The sequence below is a fragment of the Drosophila subobscura genome, chromosome U (assembly GCF_008121235.1).
Source record: "Drosophila subobscura isolate 14011-0131.10 chromosome U, UCBerk_Dsub_1.0, whole genome shotgun sequence".
Classification (NCBI taxonomy): domain Eukaryota; kingdom Metazoa; phylum Arthropoda; class Insecta; order Diptera; family Drosophilidae; genus Drosophila; species Drosophila subobscura.
Genome location: NC_048534.1, coordinates 20,480,918 through 20,507,322, shown reverse-complemented (window position 1 = coordinate 20,507,322; position 26,405 = coordinate 20,480,918). Strand labels below are relative to the sequence as shown.

Below are 26,405 nucleotides of genomic sequence, written 5' to 3'. Positions count from 1 at the left end.
CCGCCTGCCGCCTGCCGCCTCACTGTCGTGATCGTGCCCCAAAACATCGCTAAAAATATCTGTTCTATGGGCTCCGCGAAGCTGCAGCTTGAGCTACCACCATTTGCTTTGGAATGCCTTTGGCCACAACTCAAGATCGTTTCTGTACGAGTAAATGCAAAATAAACCCAAGAGTCATGTGATTGCTCTCTCTACTCTACGTACTCGTAGTACAATCAGGTGGTGTGAGCTCATCAATGATCTAAACATCAGCGCCCAACTCAACACAATCCAAACAAAACCAGCGGGGAAACTGCAGGGCATCAACAACAAATAGGAATCCAAGTCTGTGACGTCTGCGGGCAGAGAATGTTCCTAGCCAAGACACGAACCCAACACACCCTGACGGAGGGAAATTTGAGCAAGTCGAAGTAGGGTATACCCTGATTGGGAATCTAAGCTACATTTTAAACTGAGAATATTGTTTCCTAAAGGAATATTTATTGTATATATTTGTAGTTCTGAAGATTACAATGCTGCAGTTTCAGAGAAAGATTTTCCAGTAAGAGGAGGAAAGTCTAATTTCAGGTAAAGAAATTGACTAACAAACATTTCCCTGCCACACACAGAAAGAGCATACAAATTTCCCCACCTTACAATTTCTGTTGCCTTTCTGCACGTTTTCCGCTGCTCATTTTCCTTTCATGGCCCGTGGGGCGCTGCGCCTGTGGGCGTCTGTTTTCATTTTCATGGCTTGTTTTTTGTGCCATACATTTTTATATAATAATGTTCAATTTTATTGTTTAACGTAGGCCGGGCCAAGGCGTGTACCCCGTAGCCGTACTCGTGTTGCCATTTATTATAAAAAAAAAAATTTAAAATTAAAACAAATTTTTCAAAAAAAAAAAAAAAAAAAAAAAAAAGTGGGCGTCGTCTGGTTTTGCATCATTTTCTGTCGCTGCACTAATGAATTGGTTTGTGGTGGCATTTGACTTTTTTACTGGCTTTAGGCCCTCGTTTATGGGTCGCACTGTATCCTAGCCACCAGATGGATTTATTTTTATTGGCAGATTTAGTTTTGTGTGGGTCCACGGCACTTGTGACTTGCTGACGTTGGCTTTTTATCCATCTACTCATTCATCCAATGTTTGTTTGTTTTGTTCTGTCTTGGCTATAATTCTTTTGGGGCCAATTTAGATGTGGGGCTGTGGCAATTGTTTGTGCGCTTGCCAAAATTTTATCAAGGCATTTGCGCACTTCCAATTCTGTTTTCTTTGTTTCTTTCTTTGTTGTTATGGGGTTTATGGGGCGGAACTCTCCTGTGTGTCTTACTAATAGATTCAACGACATTCCCCGACTAAATCCAAATATTCCCTTTGCTCGTTTCCTTTGCGCTCATAAAGCTGCAAAAGCCAGCCATATCCGCCCACTGCTAACGCACTGTTGCATCACTGCCGCAATGTAAACGGCTTAACAGTCATTGCTGCTGCTAGCATTAGCCCTCGCCCGCCACTGTTCCATGCGCAGCTGCATCACATTACATCACTGTTAGCGGCTACTGTTACAGTGCCTCAACAGGCATTGTCTTGCTGCTAACATTCCAAATGCGTTCCGATTTGCATAAATGCATTTTACAAGCGTTTAATTGACTTTCAAAACGTGTCACAGCCAATACAAACATGTTTTTGCTGTTAGCCAGCTGTAAGATGCATGAATGGCTGACTCTTTCGAGTACCCTGTACACGTAGGGGGCAAGGGTAGATGGGAATTTTTGTATTTACAACTGACAGGAAGGAGTTCTTGCAGCGGCAGAACTATGAGAAAATTCTAAAATATTTTTAATGCATATTTCTGGCATGCAAACAGCACCAGGAGGTATCCCTCGAGTCGTAGCCAGGAGTCCACCGTTCTTACTTGTTTTGTCTTCCACGCTGGCTTATAGATAAATCAGCTAACCAGTTATTTCCCATAACTCGTTGAGCGGTTCACCGCAGCAGCAGCGGCAGCAGCACAACAAAACCAACAAAAAGTAAAGTATAAAATTGTTATCGTGGGCGTCGGTTATTCAGCTACAGGCATCCAGGCATCACAGCAGCTTCGTCGTCAACCTGCCACAGTGCCAAGTGCCTGAGGCTGAGGCTGGGTCTCCGACTCCGACTGCGACTGCGGCCAGGGGCTCTTAATCAAAATGCTGTCAAAATTCTTAATAAAATGCGCTGCAGTCGGTCTCTCTAAATATTTGCAAGTGTCTCTCCTCGCATGCGTTTTAATTAAGTGTCGCATATTTTTAATTAAATCGCAAAACGCCCAAGCAGGCGAGTGCAACTTCAAGGCGATAAAAAGAAAACCCACAACGAGACGCGTGGGCAATGGAGGGACTAATTTTGGCAACACCAAAAGGGAGAGCGAGTGAGTTGGCCTAACAAAACACTGAACGAAATGTGTGTCTGGTGCGTGGGCAGCCGGATGCTGTGGATGGCACCGAAGTTTCCCCCTGCTGTAAGCCATTTGAATCGCAGACAAAACAGCTACAGGCTACACCTACAGCTGCGTTGTCTGAGGCCAGAAGAGCAGAATGAATGGTTCAATTTGGAACGCCCTTTGCATAATCTGCATAAATCGAAAGCAATCTACATTAGCCTCAAATTGATTCGCATTAGAGGCACAGACACAGACACAGACACAGACACACACACTGCCACATCCGGGTTCAAAAGTAACGTTCCACTCTCCAAGCCGAACCGATCTTATGTATTATATGTATGTGTATATGTAAATATGTACATTGGTTTCTATACCTGTTTGGGTAGCATGTGATACGCCGAGAGGAAACTGCTTGAAATGCAAAGCATAGAGTGCTGCATAAATTATCGCGGGATTGACTGGAAACTGAAGATATATTCGTAACAGTAAGAGCAATAACAAGAGCTGGCAGCAGCAACATAAAAACAAAGTTCGAGTGGGAGTAGCAGTCGCATTAACACAGTCACAGTAGTGACAGCAAACACAGGAAAGTGTCAAAAAAGCAGATCATAGCAACAGCACTAACAATCGCTTAACATACGACTTAACATGAGGCTTAACATGAGACTTAACATCACCATTAACATTACGTATAACAGAATGTTAGCTATTTTGTTGGTTCTGCAATTAAGTACATCAGCTCATTTGATGAACTTAAAGCTGATGAAAATGTTAAAAACTTTAAAGCAAAATATGTCAAAATATAGCAGGAAACGAACCCTACGAATAGTCCTTAATCCCTCATTTATTGGCAGAAATGAGATCTTCCTTGAGTCTCTATTAACTGACAACATTTGAGATGGAGCATGATCAGCGGTTTGTTGCCACTGCCACTGCTACTGCTTTTTTCCGTTAAGTACTACTCCTATTGTAGATACCATAGCTGGTTGGATGATGATGTTGCAACATTGCCAATGAAGTCATCATCTAAATGCCCACAGGGCTTCGAGCCATCGTGTGCCATTGAAGCCCACATGCGCGGGCAATAAATAAAATACATAAAAAATAAAAATAAAGAAAGGAAAATGAATGTTCCCGCCTGGCTTTTGGTCAAACGATTGCTAAATAAATCAAGCATACGCCCCGTAAATCAATAGCAATTAATTGTTTTCTACTCATTTTGCATTTTGCATACACGCCCCCATTCAACGAACGAACAATGACTTATAGATAGCCCCCATAAATACGTACAACCAATAATATGTACATTCAGACAAATATATGAATTTGTAGCTTAGGAAATTGTATGACTTTAATTAGCCGTTCCATTGTTGGCGGGAGAAATTATAATCAAACAAACACTTAATAATTGTACGAAGTGTGACGCTTAGAAGGCGGCTGATAAAGCTGCAAAATTTGAATTTAAACCACAGATAAATTATGGATTTAACTCCGATTTTTAATCGTAGGAAATGTTAAACAGTTTGTTTTATTAAAGAGGCAATTATCCAATAATTACTGATGGCAATCAATGAACGATTTGTAATTTATACGGATAAACTGAAGGTGGATGGGTCGCCGGTCCATTGGGTTGCGGATCAAATAGATCTGGTTATAAATTGAGACAATCATTATTTTGCACGAATCAGTTAATGAATAAGTTAAATAAATAATAATAAATGGGATGCGATAATTGAAATGCCATTAAATTATATTTATTATTCCTTTGGGTTTCTCCACTCGGATTCATGCACTGATAATCTCCCAAAAGCTAAATAAACTCTCCAATAAATCACAATTCCAGTGCTGCTGCTAATTCAGCAATGAGTTCAGCCAGCAAATGCTTTCATTAACAAAATGGCACAGAACCATTTAGGCTACCAAAAATAACTTAAGGCATCCACCAGCAGTCCCACTATCTATCTAATTCAATTAGTTACCAAATAAAGACACCAATCGAATGCTCGTATATTCGGCTTAGAAATGAAAGCCCCAATGGAATTCGCACTGCGCTGAGAAATAATAAATAAATTCAGCTTAGTAATTAAAAGCCTAAAAAGAATTCGCACAGTCATGAGGAATTTGACTAAAACTTGTAGAAAACTTCGAAAAAAATAAACCTCTTTCGGGTATTCCTGGAAGTTTATGTATGCAAATTATGTATAATCCTCCCTGTGGGTCGCTTTCTGCGGAAAGCCCCGCCTAGGAGGTGTCCACAATTTATGTTCTAGAAATCCTTGTGGGAATCGCAATTCCCCCAATTCCAGTTATGGCAATGCCGAGTGTTTGGGGATACAAATCTAAAAAGATTAATCATCGGTTGGGGGAAAAGACGCTAACCAAAAGTTAAAATCCAAACCAAATCGTTTGTTTTCCTAATAAAAAGAGAGAAAAAGAGAACCGATGGCGAAGGTAAACGGGTTTCGGTGTTGCTCGATGCTGTATTTGCGGTTGCCAAGCCTTTGTTGAGGCTGTGGCTGTTGGACTTGTACACACACAACACAACACACAACACACAGCACAACACACTCCACACACTCCACACACTCCGCCACTCTATACGCTTTCGGGCATGACAACTTTTAAAACGATTTTTCCTTATAAATGGCTATAATTAATGCTTGCGCTGCCTATTTATATTTCTACATTTTGTTGTTGGTTCCAATTCTATTTGGAGTTTGGTGTCTTGGAAATCATGAATGAAATGCTAACAGAAAGAAATAAAACCAAACCCCTAAAAGCCAATCCCAGGCCACGCCGGGCCAGGCCGGGCAAAAGGCCAGGAGAATTTTTGTTTTTTTTTCCCAAAATGAGCAGATGGCCAGATTTATGTCTCGACACAATTTTGGCTTATGGACTGACTCTCTCTTTGCCTGTTCTCTTCTCTCCGGCAATTAAAAACAATTGCAGCATTCATACACAAATGTACATACGTTTTCGCATGATTTTCCTATATTTTTTGTGTGTTTTTTGCAGCTTTTTCCCCTTTGCAAATCAACACAATCAGCCTTAATTAGAGAGCCCGGCGGGCAGGCCGCGCTGATTTGGCTTAATGATTTTTAATTGCAAGCGCAAAATTATTTAAAAAAATACAAAAAAATACAGAAACACACAGCAGTCCGAATATGTGCATGCACTCGCAAATATGAAATATTGCAGCAGCTGGCAAGTGCAGCGTCCGACTGGCGACTACTGTGGACCACCCATGAGAAAGAGGCGGCTAAAAACGCGCGCGAGTCGCCAGCGATTTCAGAAGATGTGTTGAAAAAATGCCTAAAAAGTGGTCGATGGGAAAGAAAAGAATGTGCTACTAAAATATGAACTAATGTTGAAAATGCATTCTACAAAATAAATTTGAGAGATTTTTCAACATATTTTCAGTTTTTGTTTTCAAACCATTAATCTTAAGTTCCATTAAACTTTAACCTGTATCTTGTAACTCTTCTTTCTGTAGTAACTTTCAACCCAAATACTTTACCAATCATTAGGTGCCCATCTATAAACTTTAAACTTCTCGTTTCTACATTTTTCACTTTGATCTTGACATCGAACTTACCTGAAACGAGAGAAAAGGTTGAAGAAAAAGGTTAAAAATCAAACATAAATTAGCAATTGGAAGTAATCGATGCATGGGGGGAAAATTAAAATCACAAATAAAATCAAGAGTCAACATAAAAATTTCTTATCGGCCAGCGGACATTTATGGGCGGACATTGCAATTCCAATGAGGTAAAAAATAAAGGAAAGAGCAAAAAGCATCTTGGGCATTGGCTTGTTTATGGATTGCGAATACTCGATTTGCATAATTCAACGGCAGCCGCAGCCGCAGCCGCAGCAGCTGATACAATTTTTATGGCGATTTTTATCAAGAAATCGAATTGAGCAGAAAAACCAGCAAGCAGCAAGCAGCAACAGCAGGGAGCAACGACATTGATATTGATATTGGGGCGATGAAGATGACGATGAAGTTGATGATGATTGCTGATCGGAGATCACAGAATTGAAATCGAAATTCAAATTGAAATGGGAATCGAATGCTAATCAGGTGGAAGGCGTCAGCCAAAAGTCACTAAAAATTGAGATTTGACGAGCTGATTCCCCGCCGCCTGAACGCGGGAGGCATCCACAGTAGCCGGACAGCGAACAGATCGAGATGGAGATGGAGATGCCTGCGGAGGAGACTGAAAGTATGGGCCTGGGTCAAAATTAAAATAAAAACAACAGAACGGCTAATTAGTTGTAGTCGTAGACTACAGCCTCAGTCTGTTTCTTTCTCTTTGTTTCTAATTTGAAATTTATGCGACTGCCAGACAAAATACCAAATGCTATTTGGCTCAAAATAAACTTGGACACAGCCATGCCATACATATAGATTCAGACATCGTCTGGTATACATATGTATATGTATTTACGTATTATGGCTATTGCTTGGCGACACAAAAATAAAGTCAAGCTGTCTGCTCTGTTGGCATCTGCAATTTGTTGCCTCTAGACTTCAGAGACGACGCTGCAATTGTCTGCAAGCGGCGGGTTGTTTCGAGAATTTCTGGAGAGACGAATGTCAATTCTGCACAAGGATCAATCGGATATCATGTTTTGGGCTCCCTCTTTTGCTGTCAGCTCAACAGGAAACCCAAACTGCAACGGATGTCCAGGCACAGGGGATCGTGGTGGATGATGACGATGATGAATCATTGAGCAGCCAAAACATTGTCGCCCATGCTGCCAATTTGCATACCAGATTTATGCCAATGTGGGTGGGCCGTCCGTCGGCCAACAAACCCATGCAAGTCGCGTCAAAATGTCAATTCAATTTATGGGCACAACCCGCCCGGCATACACAAAAGCCCAGTCACTGGTCACAGCCAACCCAAACGATCACCAACCGACCATCGATCCACTATCAACATGTTGACCATTCTATATAGTGGAAACTCGGGGGATATGGCAACATGTTGCTGGCCGACTCCTAGGCCCCAGACTGCTCGACTACCCCGACTGTTTGAGTGCCCTGGCAATTAGTCTTATGCTTTTTTGCTTTTTTGGTCACCTGATGATGAATCAAATGCTGTTGTGCCAAAACGATCGCTGCCTTTTAAGGCTGCCCCAGCGACAGCATGACGTGTGCTGGCTTTTCAATAGCGAAATGAACGGAAAATACAACAACAAAATATACACAAACCTACACATATAAATATTGTACGTATAATACACCAAAAATATGCAAATGTTTTATATAAATTTATATCTAGAAACAAATGCAAATGCCTTATAGAAATGTAAAGTTTTTTAATGATTTCCCAGGGTATGCTGTTGAAGATGAAAGACGCATTTCCTTAGAAGCTCTACAAATTGTTCAGTTTGTTGCTTTCTATGTGCCAGACTTTTGCCAAAGTCTAAAATCCGACTTGCAGGTATTCCACAGTCGGCAGACTATATCATTCCGACTGGTTCTTTATATGACATGCACATACGCCCAAATGAGCAATACGTGCGCCCATTGTGCGTTGTCATTGGCTCTCGATTTGCGAATCGCGAATTCTCGTTTTTCCCATTGTGCGGCTAACAGTTGTCTGCCACTGTACATACTCGTGTGTTGTTGTTGCTGTTGTTGTGTTTGCAGTCTAATAAACATGCCGCCGTGCTGTCTGTCGGTGCGACACATTTACTTATCCGCCAGCAAACAATAGGTAATGCGGGGGGAGTGTAGGATGGGTGGGCGGGCAGGGGGAGTACAATAAAAGTTATAGAATTTTGGACATCAAAGCAAAACGTGAGAGAACGTGTCTCTGCCAATTAGCGGCCGTAAACAATGTTCGATTTTAACAGAGCACTGTTAATGGGAGAGTAGTATGTTATAGAGAGATTATGGCCAGTGACCTTGAGAGCGACAGTGTCAGCGACGCAAAACCACGGAGAGGAGGAGAGAGAGAGAGAGTAAAAGATAGAGTCTTTGGTAGAATACATGCAGCAGCAGAGTAGCGATAGCATCAATGTTAATCCACTGCATAAATCAAAAGCCGAAAGCAAACTCGTAAAAATAACGGGGACATGGCAGCACTACGTGCATTGTTGATGCGTATGCTAACAGTGGGGGTCGTAAAAAAAGTACCACTAGGCCAATATAGCACAGACATGCTTTATTATTTTATATTCTCATTTTCTTACTTCCAAAGAAAGTTGCACCAAGTACTAGTTAAGCTTAAAAGTGTCCATAAACTGGAGAGCGCCCACTGTTAAGATTATTTTGACGGCCACTGTAACTCTGCACTCGCATGCCCACATGTGCACATGCATACATACACATATGTATGTACATGCATACATATGTTTGTATGTAAATCAACCAAAAGTTGAGGTCTGTGCGCAGAGCAGACCATAAGATAATCGCTTGAAGCATTTAACGCATTTGTTTGTGGAGATGCCACACAAAGAAAACAACCCAAGAACAGCCTTAACAACGGATTCTCTGAGATAAATTCACTCAAATTTCACTTCATTTATCACGAAATCCATCAACAGAACAGCCAGCAGGAGCACGCCGAGGGCAAAGGAGGAGACGGTGGTATATGGAGGAGGAATACCCATACCCATACAAGTTACTTGCATTTATTTGATTTTGATTAATCGTCAACGAAAATTAAGCGGAATTCGTGGATGCTGCTGCTGCTGTTATTGTCCGCTAATGGAGTTTCTTTTGCCTGACAGGAAACTGCATTTACATATGTACATACATACGTACAGACAGCGAAAGAGAGAGAGAAAGAGAGAGAGAGTGAGAGATGTGCATATGTATCTGGCGGATACATTTCATTTCACTTGCCTCGCCTCACAGCAAAATTCCATGCCAATGTTTTGACAAACAGCAGCAGCTGCCGCCTACTCAGCATTCAGCATATCCGCATCTCCTCAGTGCAGAACGACACGACGACGAACGCCTCATCCTCATCATCCACGCAGACGGACAGAACCCATGCCCATGCCCAGCCATCTCTGGGACTCTCCTTGGTCGTCACTTTCACGCGCTCTCCTCACAGCACATGTGTGTTCCACACGCTGGCGACAGATCGCATCGGATCGCTTGGAATGGAATGGGATTGATCCGCAGAACAGGATATGCGGACGCTGCACTCGAACCACCGCAGGGGAACGGAACCGAGAAAATAAAACTAAGCAAACATTCACTACTTATCCGACAATGAATGGAGATGATCTTGATGTGAACACAAAAGAGGAAGAAAATGTTCAGAAAGAAGGAACCAACATTAAAGGATATACCTTTAGAATAAGTAGAATAAGTTTCCCATGATATCATTACTTATAGTGTGAACATTAATCAAACACTTCATTAAAATATAATTAATGCTTGCAACTTCCCGTTCCTCTAGTTAACATTTCCATCTTTCAGCAACCCTTTCAGTTGCGCAACATTTTTCTCAGTATCAAACTGATATTTTTCACACCCAAGTATGCCAATAAAGGGAATACTCATAATAAAACCTATTATATTGCATTATTACAGGCACTTTTCTAGTCAGGTTTTATTGGGGAAAGTACGCGTTTAAATTGCTATTAAGCTTCGCTCGTGATTGCAGTTCCTGGAAACATTTGCTAATCTTATGCGGGCTTTAGTTATAATTCTAGTATTTGTGTTGCCTTTAGGCCAGCCCAATGTCAGAGCTATGACTGATTTAATGATATCCACGTAGCAGCGATCCGACATTATTAACACCGTCGCCAGATCAGACCGAAAGCAATTGTCTGATTCCGCCTGAAGACGCGACCAGACGGCATTTAGAGCGATTTTGGTGGTCGCGTCGGCTGTCTAGTCGGAGTTTCTGCTGATCGCTCAGAATGAAAACGCACACACAGAGAGGGCCCCCAAGACAAATCAATGACCTCTTTTGCGTGTCAGAAAAAAGCGAAAGAAATAAATCGACAGGTTGGCATTTAAATTAAAGTAAAAATAAATGCAAATTTCACCAAGGAAATTCGCGCGTGTGAAAAGTGCAAGCAACGAAACTATTCGGTCAATGGTCAGCACAAACGTCAGTTTGAAATATAATATATATGTTTTAGATGTTCGACAAGGGTACAGTTACCGTTGTTTATTTATGGGGCATGTTTTTCTCGAAAAGATCTGTAACTTATGCGCTGACGCAGCTCAAATTTGCACTAAAATGCACTCTCGCAAATTGTAGATGCAGGCACACGTTTGGTCATAAAATCAAGTGGTTTTTAGAGCAGAAAATATTATTATTAAATGAGTTACTGTCTGGGGTGCAAGGGATTATTATGCTAGTAAAGATAATATGTATTTCCGTTCCTTTGCAATGAAGCAATTGCTGCCCAAAACAATCCGCGTAAACTTTTTGCTTTGCTCGATCCACTGGAATATCAATGAAATCAAAATATGTACATATGTATGTGTTTATTTGGGGGGTATCCCATAGTCGAAATATTGCCTCTATCATTCTGACTTGTTTTTGTCTCTATCATTCTGACTTGTTTTTGTTTCGCTTTCCGTTTACTATTATTATAACTATAATAATTTTATTTTGTTTGTTTACGTGCACAGGCGGCGGCAGTGTCGGCGACGACGGCAGACGACAAAATTGATAAGATTAGGTTGGGAACTACCAAACCTATAACCTAAACAGCGGCCAGTCGGTCGGTCATATACCTGAGAATTAGTACTGCCATCGGCACACACACACACACACTCACATTACATTGCTGTTATCATCGAATTTCTATATCAGTTTAGAAAGCATAGAGTTCTGTTTTGTTGAAGGTGATTCCACGAAACAGTTCTCGAGTGCCTCGATTCGATCATCATAGACGTACAGCACAGCCCGTTCATGGAATCGACTTGTGATGTGAGAAGAGGAAATGGAACTGTAGCAGGGACTCTGATGGAAGCCCTTTGCTTCAGCTTAAAGTTTCAATCACAAAACGTCACAAGTGACTTTCCTTTGAACCATTTTCGAGGGAAAAATCAAGCTGATTTGCCTGTAAGTGTGCGGTGCTGTGTCTTTGCCTATGTCTATGTCTGATATCTTTTGTCTTTGAACACAATGCCCACATCAAAAGGTGTTTTGCGTATTTGTTGCGCTTTCGGAGGGTTTTATCTTGTCTGTTGTTTGGCATTTGTTGCGATTTGTCATGGGCGCAAGCAACCGCCTGACTAAAAGAACAACCAGAAACGGGGCAGGGCCACGGGACAGGCAACGAAGAACCCCCCCGTGGCGAATTTATTATTAAGAGAAACTGAGGACTGAGGTCTGGGTACTGGGAATGGAAATGGGATTGCGACTGTGACTGTGACTGCACAAAGCAAATCATATAATCAGACAGCTCTGCAGCTGGACGGAATGGCGCAGCGTTTTAAAGCGCACTAAAATGCAATGCAGATCAAAGAAAGAATTTAAATAATATTTAATGGAAATTATTTTAGGAATCAAGAAAAAGTTAGTCAAATGTGGAAAACGATTTCTACATTCTACAACATTTCGTTCGATTTAAGTCGCTTTAATCAGAGTTTAGACACAAAGGAAATCCGATTTTGGTGGCAGAACATTCGTATGACTTCCGTTGCATTTTTCTGATAACATTTTGATAGGCATCTTTTGTGTTTAAATATTTGTTTCATGACGTGTTTGGAATGACTTAGTTCCCTGTTAAAAATATGTATCATACGGCAGTGACCTCATGCGAATACAATTATAGAAAGGTTTGGTAGGTGTCTTACTGCGATAAATAAAATCATTTATTCCATTTCTCCCACTTGAATAATTTCCAGTCGCACGTAAACGCAGAATGAAGTGAGAATCACCTGGAATCGGGCTGTTTGTGGGCTAATAAAATGATCCACAAAAGTGTTGTTGCCTTTGCCTACAATTCCTATTTGAATAACATCTTATCCGGGTTATTAAAAGATCTAAAGAATGAGGGGGGATTATCATTACATATCAACTCAGTATCTATGGCTGTTTGTGTATTCCCTAATCCATCCCCACGCGCAGTCATAAAATTCGTTGCGTGCCCATTCCCCAGAGACCAGGTCCCAAAATCAAATCAAATGCTCAGATGCATATCAAAATAATCTAAGCAAATGAAATGAAATGAAATGACAACAAAGTTGGGCACACACACAAAAAAAGGCATAAAATATGGGCATGCAACACCCCAGAGAGAGAGAGAGAGAGGGAGAAAGATAGCGGTGGTGGAGGTGGAGAAAGAGAGAACAAGAACTCTGGCACCCATAAAATTGACAGCTGATCTTTTTTGTTCGTTCTTTTCCTTTTTTTTTTGGGTATCAGAGCAAGGGGTGCCCCATTGTATTTCCCCTGCCACTCGATCTGTCTCTTTCTCTTCTCAATCTGTTTCCCGGCTTCTACCTGCTTGAGGGTCATAAAAAATTAAGAAAAACATGGGCAAACTCAGGAGTGGAAAAAGGAGACAGCGACAGGCGGAGACATCGCATATTTTAAGCCGATGCGATGGGATCTCCTTGGGATGGTCAGGGTCTTCTGTACAAATCCCTGCCACACTTGGCACACATAGAATGGGATTTCGAAACGAACTGAACAGCAAAACGCAATTAGAAACACAACGAAAAAACCAAACGAATTTCAATTGAAAACATAAGGAGAGAGGGAATCGGCGCAACAGGATATGCTCAAAGATTTGTAATATGAGCGCTGCATACTTATGAGACGACAATGATCATGGCACAATGATAATGGCACCATGATCATGTACGCCAGCCATTGGCCAAAGTCTGTCTGTACCGCCGATCAGCTCCACGATAAGCGGGCCAAGACCAGGCCAGCGCCAGTGAAAGCTTAAGGGGGGAAAATCTCTTAGAGAATCGCAAATAAAACTATAAATGGACAAGAACAAGAGTCAGCCAAAAGCCAGCCATTCCCCAGGGAAACTCAAATCGGGGGAAATAAATAAAGAGCCAATACGAATATTGGATGCACTAACCATACTTTGCTGCTGTTAATCTCTTTCTAAAATCTACAAGATCTTCAAGGAGATAACACATTAAAGACAACGAATGCAGCAACCAAACATACAAAAGAAAAAGATTTCTGTTCCAGGAATTACTAGACGGTACTCCGTATATTTCGAGGATATTCTTACAAAAAACAGTATAGATTCCAGCTGCTTAGAATTCTCCCCAAAGTTAAACCACTGATTCCCGCAGAACGTTTGAGATTTGTAGATTGCTCAAAGTTGCAGCACGAATGCCAACATCGTATCGTACTCCTCCGACTCGCATTCGTTTTGAGAGAGTATAAAAAAGCAAAGAAATGTTATATTAATATTTACCATGAGCCTTCTTCTTTCTGGATTTCGGCGCCATGTCTGATGATTGTTATACGGGGGGGCGCGGTGATGCGAGGGGCAGTCGACAGGCGGCTGCAATGCAACTTTGTTGGTGTTGTGCTTGTGTTCTTCCTCCTCTCTTTTCACAGAGTCTTCCTTTGCACACTCTCTTCACTTCTCGTCTCGTCTCTTCTCTTCTCGGCTGTTCTACACTCCACTCTTCTGGGCTGTGCAACAAAACAATAAACGCAGAGCAGTGCGCAACAAAAGCAAAACAAAAGCACACGAGATCGTGGATCTCAGGAGGGGAGGGATCGTATCTCTCTATCTCTCTCTCCTTCTTGCTCTGTTGCTGTGTGCGCTGTAGAACTGGATTCGTGTGCTCTCTTCTTTTGGGTTTTGTTTATAGCGCCCCGTTGAGGAGCAGGCTGCCGAGAGGGGGGGACTATGGCGACGGCGTCGGTCAAGCCGGCGACACCATGGAGCCCAATGTAGAAGAAGCAGACGCAGAATTATGGGTTTTGGCCAAACTTGATCCTTGCAGGGAGGGCGGAACGGATGCAAGAAGCTTTTGCTGGTGTTGTTGTTGTTGTTGCTGGATATGGTGTTGGATCCGTTGTTGTTGTATCCTCTTGTGTGTTTGTGTGTGTGTGGTGTGGTGTGAGCGCGTGATCACGTTGATTATAATTATATACGAAAGGTGGCAATACAAATCAGGTGAAATTCAATCCTCAATCCTTTTTCGTTTCTCTCTCTTGTTATTTCGCTTGCAACTTAAATAACGTTTTGCACTATTTTGTTTGGATTTTAACCGATCAGCACTGGCACAAAATAAACACTATTTATATCATTTTTAATCGATTTCTCTGCATACATAGCTTTGTGTATTCTTATGTTCTCCTGTTGATTATTTTTAGTTGGGCACAGATTTGATTTGAAACACGCTTTTTCGTATATTTTTAGTTTATAATATTATCCGTAAACATGTGTGTATTATTTATACACCCTCGAGTGTGTTGTTCGGACACGAAGCGTAGGTAAACATCAAAAACAAATGCACGAGTCGCGTACCACATGTCACAAACTAAATGTGCAACAGGTAAACACACAAACTATATTATTTTTTATTGATAATATATTTTCGTTATTTTTGTGTGATTTTATCCACGGATGAGTTGTACAGATATCACGAATTTTCTACCCAAACACAAAAATCTCGAACTCGGAGCGACGCGGCCGTAGCTTCCAAGATTCCAAAAAATTTCAGCGCGGGGTTTCCTGAACAAGAATATATATGCCCATAGTACGCTGAGAGTACATGTTGCTGAGAGCGAATGTTGCGGAGAGTGCATGTTGCTAAGAACCGGTTTCAGAGTGTGATGCGACAACGAAAGAAGTAGCAGAAATGTTGCAGTAGTTGTTTTAGATTTTCGGTGAATCGATTTATCCGAATTTTTTGCAAGTACAAATAAATTTAATAGAAAAATCCAAAACAATTAAAAATGTTTTGTTGCAGTTGCAGTTGCAGTTCTACCTAGCACGCCCTGTAAAAAGGTGTAAAAGCAACATTTAGTTGCGGCACTTGTTGCACCTTCCTGGCAACATTTCTTAGCAACAGCTGAGATAGCAAGTCAGACACGAGAGACGCGAGAGCAAAACGCCGACAAGAGCCGAGAGAGCCAACAAACAAACCGAGAGAGAAAACACTTGAATTTCAAGTTTTTTCACCCAAGTATGAGTGTATCCATATGTGTGTTTGCGGTGCATCTGTGGCTGTGTGCCCGAGCGTGTGTATCTTGATCTTTGGTTAGCATCGTCGTCTCCGTCGTATTCGTGGCCGTTGTCTGTGCGCTCGTATTTCGTTGCTGCTTATTATAACTGACATATCTAGATACGGCTGCAATGGGTGGAGGAACTGGGGGACGTGCCCCAGGAAGAGGCAGTGGCAATACAGCGGGACTGGGAGGGGCTTGGTCGGAGCATAATTGCAGAGCCCTTTTGCATAAAGGGGGCAGGCAGCATGCATGCAACAATAATAACAGTTTTGGTCGAATTTGTTAGCGATTCGAGGCAACACAGCGAGCAAGCCAGTGATTAGCAGCAACACCATTGCCCAGCTAATAGTTTGACTCCTTTTGCTGTTGCTCTCACGAGCGTATCCACGAGATACACGCCGTACATAGTTGCAGATATCATTTAGGTTGCGGTTGCCCCTACACCTCTGCCCCTGTGCGCTGTCCAGCCTCTTTCTCTTTGCCTTCATTAGCCGCACAGTAGTCGCGGCTAATTATGGTCTACGATAGGCTTCTCTTTGTGGTCTTGCCACGGCCTGGTACCTGGTGTCAGAAGCGCTTAGCACTTCTTCCTTTCTAGCCACCAGGTAGTAAGTCCTAGACCCTCAGACACTCTGAGCACTTTTGACATTAAAAACGCATTTGAGAGATATCTGTGATCCGCACTTCAGGGAATATAAAAGCTTAATATCATCTTAATATCCATCCGCAGGTCAACATTTGTGTTCCATTGTCCGTAAAAAGACTGTACAAATGTTTCAATGATTATTTCAACTATCACATGGACTCAGCCAAGAGTTATTTTCATTAATTTTGCTCATGGTTTATGGCCAGCGATAACCCCCAAGTGAATGCACCCGAACTTCAACCTCAAACTCCACCAGTCGAAACACCCGGCCGGGGGGACTGATCTCCCGTTTATTATCACGCCCGTGGCCATAATTCATTTTGTTCCTTCGCCCCGGTCTGGCTTTGCTCTGCTTTTGTCTAGTCCAATCTATGGCTGATGCCCTTTTAGCTCCCCTTCCATGCCATGCAGCTCCCTGAATGCCCAGATTTCTTGGTGCATTGGTTGTTGTTGTGGCAGCCACTTCTCTCTCTGCTGCTCTGCCTGCCCCCTGCCATTGCCCCCGAGGTGTGATTTCTCAAGTGTAGGAGTCATGCGGCGCACAGCCAGACGCGGCACTGAGTGTTGCACCGGGGACCAAGCGACCAGAAAACTGCAGCCGGCCAGAGGGCCACCGTTTTTGGTGGAACCAGAAAATCAAGTTGCTTCTACAGATACCCTTGATCAGATATCAACCAATATCATTGAGTAATCGGAATGAACGGCAGCAATAAATTGCGTACAATTATTCAAGAATCATGCTGTAGCTTTGGCTTTATAATTTCTGAAATTAAACATCAGTTTGCGGGTGCAAAATGTATTGAAAAATAACTTTGGTTTATTGCTTTCTCTTCGTTGATACCGAGAATGGGCATAGTTTTGAGCGATAAGTCAAATGTCCCCCGAGTCCCCCAGTTGATAAACTGTGAACCATTGAACCAAACTCAAAGATTTCAAATAATATGGATCCAAAATAAAGTAAGCAGACGGCCACAAATATTTCTTAAAAATAATCACGAATAATCCATCCCTCGAGAATTCATTGAGAATATTTTTTAAGCGTAAGAAATATGCAGACAGCCAGTCTTAACACCAACCAGACACCCTCGGGGCCATTAAGAAACTGGATTAGGGAAGAAAAATACTTCTAATCTAGACAGAATGTTTTAGTTGAACAATAAAAGATATTCCGGCTCATAAATTGGTAACACTTTTCACACATTTTGCTTCCTTGAATCATAACTTACCATATTCTTATCTACATTTTCTATGATCTTCCTTTCTCTGGCCACCAAAGTGTTTTATATTTTGTTTGATTCGTTAAATTGGTCTTCCCAAGTTGGTCTGATGCATGCAACGTGGAGTGAAGTGAAATGCTCAATGTCCATGACTTGTGCGGATCGCATTTGATTAGAGGCAAAAGAATTCTGAAATTCTTTCTAGCGCGAAATTTCCATACAATTTTCGTGCTAATACGCGTAATGGAGTAAGAGCCAAAGATAAACGTGAGGATTTGCTGCAGTGCCCAATTAGCACCTGTGCTAAAAAGCCCCTAACCGAGACACGACTCCAATTTACCTGTTCCATTAGCACTGCACTGTGCTTTGAAATTTGTATTTGAGTTTGAAGAACTGTCTGTGCTGGGAGGAGGGGAATGGGAGGAGCAGCATCAGGAGATGGAGGTGGAAATTCCAGCAATGAATCGAGCAAATACCCATTATTCTCTGTTGTATACAAAACGAGTATAGAAATGTACAATAGAACTCGTATTCCATTTTGGAATTTTCGAGTATTTCGTGTGAAAAGCGGGCGGCGGCACAGGCAGGGGGAACACTTTCCACACAATAAACATATACAGAACCAGGGCCCAGCCAGACAGAGTGGCGGGCCCAATGGATCGTTTGTATCTGTAACGAATCTGTATCTTTGGGTTTATTGTTAGAACTCACATTAGATACAGATACTGATACAGATGCAGGCAGTAACCTTCGCTCCGCTGCTCTGTTGCAGGGTCACTCTCAACATTCTCTCTCAAACATGGCCAACAGATGTGCGCAACAGGCTCCCAAATCAGACAAAAGGCAAAGGGTCTTCCACTGTATACATAACTGAGAAAAGGTTCTCGAGGAGATGTCACTTGGAGTGTGGCTGGGCCTTAAATCAAAGTCAAAGGCAAAGATCCCATGCCAGTCCCAGTACCAGTCCCAAAAGCAAAGCAGACACACAACAGATTCTTGGTTCTCTTGGCTCTTTTTGTTGGTAGCAGCAGCAGCCAGCAGCCACTACTGTCCAGCCATCTCACAGATACCACAGAGCGGTCTCTTCGTATGAATGTATCTGTGTGTATCTGCAGCATGGAAATTTTCGTAGAGTACCAGAAATTTGTGTCAACGTGGGCGACAGTTTTCATTGTGTATAAATAAACTGAAAGACATTTCATGCTGTCGGCAACATGTGGAAAAATGCTTGGAATTTGTTCCATTCTTGCACACTTTTGCAATGCTTTTGGGATCTTAGAGATACAGAAAAACAATCAACTCGAAAACGAGACCAAATCGCGTGGTTGGAACTTGCCAAGGTGGTGGTGTAAATGCAACTCTGTCCCTTTGAGTCTGTTGCATCATTAACACTCTCGAGTGGTGCCGTGTGCCCCCCATTCCATGACTGTTCATCATCAAAGTGAAGTGCAATTAAGCATGCAACAGGCCCTCTTCTTCCACCATCTTTCCTCATTTTGTTTCCTTCTCGGGTTCGTTTCGGTTTCTGTTCTTTCTGTTCTCTCTCTGCTGCACTTCACGCTCCCAAGGTGAGAGGTGTTAAAGTTTTATGGAATTTCAACAACGATAAATTATAATTACACGCAGTGTTGCGCATAAATCTACCCACACACACCACACTCTTTCATAAATGCCTGCACACTCCCGTAGATGTACACACATCTGCGGAGAGTCTTCAACCCCCAAGCGACTTAGAGCGCGTCAAACACAATTTGTACACTCATCAAGAAGCCTCACCCCCCGCCATTAACACCTTTTGAGGGTGATTCTAGACCTGTCTAAATATATTAGATTCAAAACAAAATTAAACGCAAAACTAAACCAAAGCCCCGCCATTGGGGGCAGAACCAAAAACAGAAGTGCATATTTTCTAACTACTTTCAAGAATAGAATTTGTCGAGCCAGTGTCAACATCCTCGATAGTATAGTGGTCAGTATCCCCGCCTGTCACGCGGGAGACCGGGGTTCAATTCCCCGTCGGGGAGAAATGTAAAATTAATTTTTTTTCTTTTTTTTTAGCTGTTCTCATTGAGGATGTAATTTTTTTATTTATGTTACTTTAATTATGAAAACCAAAACACAATTTTTAAACGCATCCAGAATATTCTTCCACCATGAAGTTGATTCTATACATGTCTAACTGCATACATTCAATTAAATAAAAAACTGTACCAATGCCATACAAAAACGAAAGAGCGGGCAGAATTAACTGAAAAACAGAACAAACGACATGGTCTGGCGATTTTGAAGTTTAGCTTTTGGCGAGCCGCTTCCAACATCCTCGATAGTATAGTGGTCAGTATCCCCGCCTGTCACGCGGGAGACCGGGGTTCAATTCCCCGTCGGGGAGAAATGTAAAAATTCTTTTTTCGTTAGTTTTCGTCTTTTTTATTAAATTATCAAACCAAATTATTAAAATATCAATGATATTTGGGAGTATTTTGATGTGCAAATGGATTATATCCGATAAGGGATCCACACTTTTCAGTAATTATAAATTGTAAATACTGATGAATTTTGATGTGTACTAATATGGAAGAGTGACAGAGCACCAAACGGAGAAGTAAATCACTAAAAAAAAAATTAAGTTAATTTAAATTAATAAAAAAAGGTAATCCTATATTTCTCCCCGACGGGGAATTGAACCCCGGTCTCCCGCGTGACAGGCGGGGATACTGACCACTATACTATCGAGGATCTTGAAACACGCTTGCCAAATGCCTCAGTTCCAGTTCGCTGCAATATGGTTACATATTTCGTTTCATCCCGCTTGGCATAACATCATTTTTTTTAATAAATAAATTTAGACAGGTAAATGAAAAGGACTCTTATGCGTTTATAAATTGTGTTTGGCGCTTAAAGTCGTTTAAGGGATGACTAAAACGTATTGATATACGTGCATTATACCTTCCATTGTATGCTTTGACGTTTAGTATATGGAGGTATAAAAAGAAAAATAACGAAAAAAAAAATGTATACATCTCTCCCCGACGGGGAATTGAACCCCGGTCTCCCGCGTGACAGGCGGGGATACTGACCACTATACTATCGAGGATGTTGACGTTGATTCGCCAAAAGCTATACTTGGAAGTCGCTAGAATATATGTGGTTAGTTCGGTTTTTCCTCTGGTTCTATCAACAAAAGCGGCCTCGTACTTTGTTTGGTTTTTCGTTTTGTTTTGTATTTAATTGAATATGTTTGTATTATAAAAAGTAATATAAGCCTTAGAATTTGGTATTCTCTTAGTTGTGTATGTCATTTAAAATGTTTTTGTTATGGAGATACATTGGAAACATAAAATACTCTCTAAGAACCAGCTGTAAAAAGAAGAAAAAAAAAATGGTTTCACATTTCTCCCCGACGGGGAATTGAACCCCGGTCTCCCGCGTGACAGGCGGGGATACTGACCACTATACTATCGAGGACGTTGAGCTCGGGTCGCCAAATGCTAGATTTGAAAATTTGTAGAATACCATTTGGTTCTAACCACAACTGTAGAAGTGCGGCGAGGGACAGATATTTGTAAATACTGTAGCCGCTTCTATTGCGTTGGGTTCTTCTGGCTGTTCCATGTGCAAATATACAAAAAACTAAAAAAATCCTATGGAAGTCCTTGAGTACCAGGCATACAAAGCAAAATCAAAAAATTGTTACACATCTCCCCGACGGGGAATTGAACCCCGGTCTCCCGCGTGACAGGCGGGGATACTGACCACTATACTATCGAGGACGTTGAATTACGGGATTCAAGAGGAAAACTCGAAATTGGTGGAACTTTTCATGTTCTACGTTCCAGTAGGAGATCTATTAATGTGAAGAGTTCTTTCAACTAAATGAGCACAAATGGGATCCTATTATTATTATACATAATTCTCAATTTACTTTCCGAAAATGCACTTAAGGATCAATTCTAACCACTTCAAGACAAGCAATTGGGATATCGCTGTAAATTTCATGGACACTTACCACTCTCCATGACTTTTTCCTTGTCGTGTGTGATGCCATCGAATCCCTCCAAACTCGCTCCCGGTCCCATTTCCATGGCATTCAATGCGGCCGCAATGGCTTCGTCGTCTGGCCAAACATTCGCACTGAATTCACCTACAAAGAAGAACCAACGGAAACCATTCAGAAATGTAGTAAATTGAAAAACTGTGTAACTAATTTGTAAGCAGAGAGAAAAAGTGGCAAGCTACAAAAATAGAGTGGGAGAGCGCGGCACTGCCACTGGCACTGGGCGCACTTGAGTTGCTCTTCTGTGGCGCCAGACAAATGTCAATTAATAATTTAACAACAACAATTGTCGGATTGTGGGGCGCCTGAAATACGAGATCTTAATTGAAAATAGAAATACAGAGGGCCGCATCTGGGAACATATTGGTGGGGCAGAAAGTTCAATAGAGAGAGGGGAACGGGTTGGGTTGGGTTTTGCTTTTGGTTTTGGTTTTGGCTTTGTGGTTTCTTCCCGTATTTTAGCGGATGAGCGTGGGCCAAATTGACTGCATGTGGGATTCGTGGACTGGCAGCTAAACGTGTGTCATAAACTTGGTCAAAAGGCTGTAATTTGCCGCTTCCCTCGGAAACCAGTCTGCCTACTGCTGCTGCGAGTTCCCCCCGTCTTCCGACCGACTTAAAGACGTCTGCGCGCATCTTTAAGATACTGTTTGACAGGCCTGCCGAGATTACGTCTAGTTCTGTCGTCTGCACGCAACCCAGACTTTCGAGGATGACGCTGACGACTTGTCGGCCCACGCTGCCGCTGCCTAGACTTGAGGCTCTGGCATCCACTTCATTGAGGTGCGAATCGTTGACGCTGGCAGCTCCCGGGGCTCCCATTGGGCAACTTTCCTGGTCTTGGCAGCATGAAAGGCAGTCAGCGGAAGCAGCAACTCGGAGTCTTAAAGTCTTAACGAAAGGGGAAGGAGATACAACATCAGCGAAGGCAGAGAGGCAGAGCCGTAGCATTTCCCAGATAAATTTGCCAAAATTAATGAACAAACTTCATACATCATTTGATAAACCAAAATGTGGTTCGCGGCTGAGCGGACTGATCAAAACATTATTTATTATTTATGATGCGTCTCATTTCGAGTGGCGTGGCAGGCAGAAAGGCAGACAGACAGACACACAGGGAAATGGAAATGTGTGTCACTCAACGGGCAATTGAAAACGCGCGCGCTCTCTCGCTGGGTGGGCATGCAGCAAAAATCGCCAGCAAAACGCGCACAATTTGCAGCGTAAATCTGTCAAAATATTGTCCGATGAATTATGCGAGTGCCGAGTCGGATAATAAACTGCAAAATGGAGTGGGGATCAAGCCTTTGGCCTGCAACAACCTACCAGTGCAATGCACTGACTATGCAAATCCAAAGATTGATAAAGACTCAAACATGTTCCCCCCAGTGAGTGTTTGACTATCGCTAATTGATTGAGTGCCTTGGCACTTGTCGACTCCATTTGCAGACTGCAGACTACGTAATTCCCCCGAAGCGTTGTTGGGGCTAATCATTTTCTGTGTTTGGTTGCTTTTTTCGCTCTTCGCACGCTCTGCGCTTCGGCTGGCAGTTACACAAGCCATCTATCAAAGACTGTGAATGGTGGGTGGAAAAGTTACGGGTCTTTCCAAGGAGCAAACCAAAACAAACCGCAAAGCAGCACAAAAGCGAGAACAAAACAAAACAGAATAGAATAGAAACGTGACAGTCCCGGTGGGTGCAGCAAAACAACAATCAATTGATAGGAAAAGGCAAGGTAACATATACACTGGGGGAAAAAGGAGCTGCAAAAACATTAAAATTTTTAATTTTTTGCTGTGTCTCAGTTGAATCTCTCCCTTGAAAACCCATGGCAAAGCAGCTTAGACTGTTGGAAAATTTGTATATTTTTGATTGAACTAGGAATATTTATAGCCCCAACAAATGCATTGGAATGCCTAAAAAATTTACCTTTCCAATCATTTTAATCTCAATTTAAATTCTATATTTAAGTGTAAAGTCCAGAAATGATTCCTTTCAGTGTAGGGAAAGGTGCCGGACCGTGTAACTAATTTCTTATGCATGGAGCAAGACAAGGCGACAACCCAGCAAGCACCAACCAACCAACCAAACCAAACCCCTCGAGCACAAATTGGAGCACGTGCAAATTGCCTAGCAAATAGCCCAGGCAATCAATCAATATGCATACGATGATGATATAGTTCGAGAGCGTCGTTCAGTTCGGTTCGCGGTTCGCATCGCTTCAAAAGATTCGCAATTACGGGGAAATAAAAGCAAATGCCGGCTGCATTACAAATGAATTCACTGACGCGACAGTCAGTCAGTCAGAGAGCGAGAATCAATTGGGTGTGGTCCGGGCAGCAGCGGCGACTTGTCCCACCGCTCACTGAACTTTTGCTTGGCTTTTTTTGTTGCTGCTTGCAGTTTTTCCCTCGTGTCTTTCAAGTGTTGCATTAACAGCAAAAAAGCGGCCTGCAGCAGCGTTCCATTCCCTGTACAATCTCGAGTGCAGTAGCCAGCACTAAAAACAAAAACATTTGCCAACATTGTGGCCACAGATAACACAAAATACATAAGTAATGATGAATGCTAAGCGAGTGCTCGCCAGATAAACCGCACAATGAATGTGTGGGGCTCGAGGAGTTTGGGTTCATATTCATATTAAGTGACTGATTGATTGATGGCCCCCCCGAACAAACTCTGTCTGAGGTTTGTTTAAAGTTGGGTTCGTTTTTCCACGTTTTCGCCAACTCGCTCATAGTCGGGGGCATGTCAACACAGAGATTGATGGCAGAACTGGGTAAAAGGAAACCCCCAAAAGCCAAACACTATCAATTGGGCAAATCAAAAGCGATGGCGGTGGCCATCCACAGAGTGTGGGAGAATTGCATAAAATGCAAATGAAGAGGAACTTTCAAAAGATTTTAAAATAGGGGAAACGTTTACTGAAATGATAGATGTTGAATGCACATCGGATAAAAGAGTTGGGAGGATGGGATTATATTCAGATTGTTTTTAATATTTCCGCAATTTAATTTATTATTAGTATAAAAATGGTAAGCGAATGGTTAGAGCTTGTATAAATATTCCCACGGAGGTTGGTTCTTTGGGGCGTTGATTTCAGGGTTCAGAAGTGTTTTCAAGGTTATATAAAAGGAAATATTGATCATGTGTATGCAGACAGTCCCCTTGAATAATCAGATCATTTTCAGAAATAAAATCATTATAAATACGCTATTAAATAATATTCTTTAGTACGTTGAACTACAATTTCTGCACCATCAATGTAAATAAAATGTAAACCCATAATAAAATAGCCAAGCCCACCGCAAACTTATCTAAATTCAAGCACCCAAAAACGAATCCTATCCTCTGGGAAACCAAAGACAAAACACAAGACATGCGGAAAGCCTCCCGAAATTGGGTCGTCCGACAGTTTGCTGCTGGCACTTTTCTAGCAATTAAAAAGTTTAATATTTTCTTTCTTTTTTTTGCAGCTAAAAGTTGCAGTTTTTTGCTTAAAAATAGATCAAAGGGAACATTATTTTACGGATTTCTGCTGGGCTTTTTGCTTGAGGAAATTATGCTGTGAGCGGGTTGGGAGTGGCGGATGCGTGAGTGGGACATGGCGGTCCAAAAATAACACTCCTGGCCGGGCAGGCGAGTGCAGCAGCAGCAGCAGCAGCCTGGGCAGCCGCTGTGGAGTTGGATTCTGATTCTGTCCATCAACGCGCCGAGTCTATGCTAAATGAGCTGCACCCCGCTGCTGCCGGGCTGCCTGGCTGCCTGCCTGCTGCCTGCTCCTCTGGGTATCCACACACTTGGGGGCGTGTGAACATTAGTCAAAAATGCGTAAATGAAATCAATTAAAATTACGCATAGCACACGAGACGCATTCGGAATGGGAAATCAGTGCGCCCCCAACCCACACCACCCCAGACCCTCACAGAATGTGTTTACACATTCGGCCTACGCGATGTGCATGGCCTAATGAAGGCACGTACGGCCAGACGTATCCCCATACGTCCCTAGGGGTACGAGTGCAGTCCGTGCAATGGCCAACAAGCAGGAGGAGACGGAGTAGTGTGAGTGCCACTTCAATTTTGTTTACAACAAGTTCGGGCCCGCTGATTGCAGCTGGGCCTTTGCAGCCTTTGCAGCCTTTGCAGCCACTCATCTTCATCCTCTCTCTCTCTCGCTTCAGCATTTTTTCTGCTTAATCATATTGCTTCGGTTCACAATGCAGCCTTAATTTTCTTACGGATCACGCCAGAACAAAAAGCAGAAAAGAAAAGCAAACGAAACGAACCCAAATGAGAGATGAAAACTCATCGTATAATAGCACTGTCAATGGGGCAACTGTCAGAGCTCGTGGCCCCCAGGTGTTGGCTGTGCATGGATGGATGGGGCATCCTCACTTCAATTTGGGCTGGCATAAATGCACCATAATGATCTCTTCTCGCCTGAAAAGAATGGCCACAAATTGCTCAAATCACATCAATTTGTCTGCAGCAGAAAATAGATCGTTCCATCATTAATCGCACTTTTGTTTTCCCAAATAACTCCATACAACTCTGAAGAGTAAAAAGAATCAAAGATTTGCCTAATGAAGCAGCTTTTGGAGTGTTTTGTTGATTGATCCACATATTTTGTAATGCATAAAGCAATTTTGTTGCTGATGCGGGCACCCCAGGCATGATGAATTAATGGATAAATACTAGGAAATTTGTGTGTCTATCTGTGGGCATAATTTAGTATTTATAAGAGCTATTTATCTTTGTTTCAATCACTCTGGGATCCATAAATCTTTATATTTTCAATCAATTTTTTTCTATCAAAAACAAAACCTACAAAAATTTGTAAAAAATATGAAATAGTTCCTCCTTTTCTTCTATTTAACTTGCAAACATTTGTAGCTGAAACATTATCTTATAATTAAAATTTAACAACTTC

General features: G+C 42.1%; 1 protein-coding gene and 6 non-coding genes across 8 annotated transcripts in view; 2 read left to right on the top strand and 5 right to left on the bottom strand.

The window, feature by feature from the left end:
• The window catches only part of LOC117901941 (bone morphogenetic protein receptor type-1B), a 61,208-nt gene that overhangs the window by 6,907 nt on the left and 27,896 nt on the right, over positions 1 to 26,405 (bottom strand). The window contains exon 2 of one of the 2 annotated variants that reach the window (XM_034812911.1): positions 21,424 to 21,558. In XM_034812911.1, the coding sequence (XP_034668802.1) occupies positions 21,424 to 21,558 (135 nt within the window). Of the gene's footprint in view, positions 1 to 13,782; positions 15,030 to 21,423; positions 21,559 to 26,405 lie in introns of those variants that run through there. The other variant, XM_034812912.1, reaches the window with a different exon arrangement.
• Positions 19,370 to 19,441, top strand: Trnad-guc. Its single transcript has one exon. It is a non-coding gene; the product is annotated as a tRNA-Asp (tRNA).
• On the top strand, positions 19,735 to 19,806 carry Trnad-guc. The gene has a single exon. It is a non-coding gene; the product is annotated as a tRNA-Asp (tRNA).
• Positions 20,082 to 20,153, bottom strand: Trnad-guc. Its single transcript has one exon. It is a non-coding gene; the product is annotated as a tRNA-Asp (tRNA).
• Trnad-guc lies at positions 20,440 to 20,511 on the bottom strand. Its single transcript has one exon. It is a non-coding gene; the product is annotated as a tRNA-Asp (tRNA).
• Positions 20,811 to 20,882, bottom strand: Trnad-guc. The gene has a single exon. It is a non-coding gene; the product is annotated as a tRNA-Asp (tRNA).
• Trnad-guc lies at positions 21,116 to 21,187 on the bottom strand. The gene has a single exon. It is a non-coding gene; the product is annotated as a tRNA-Asp (tRNA).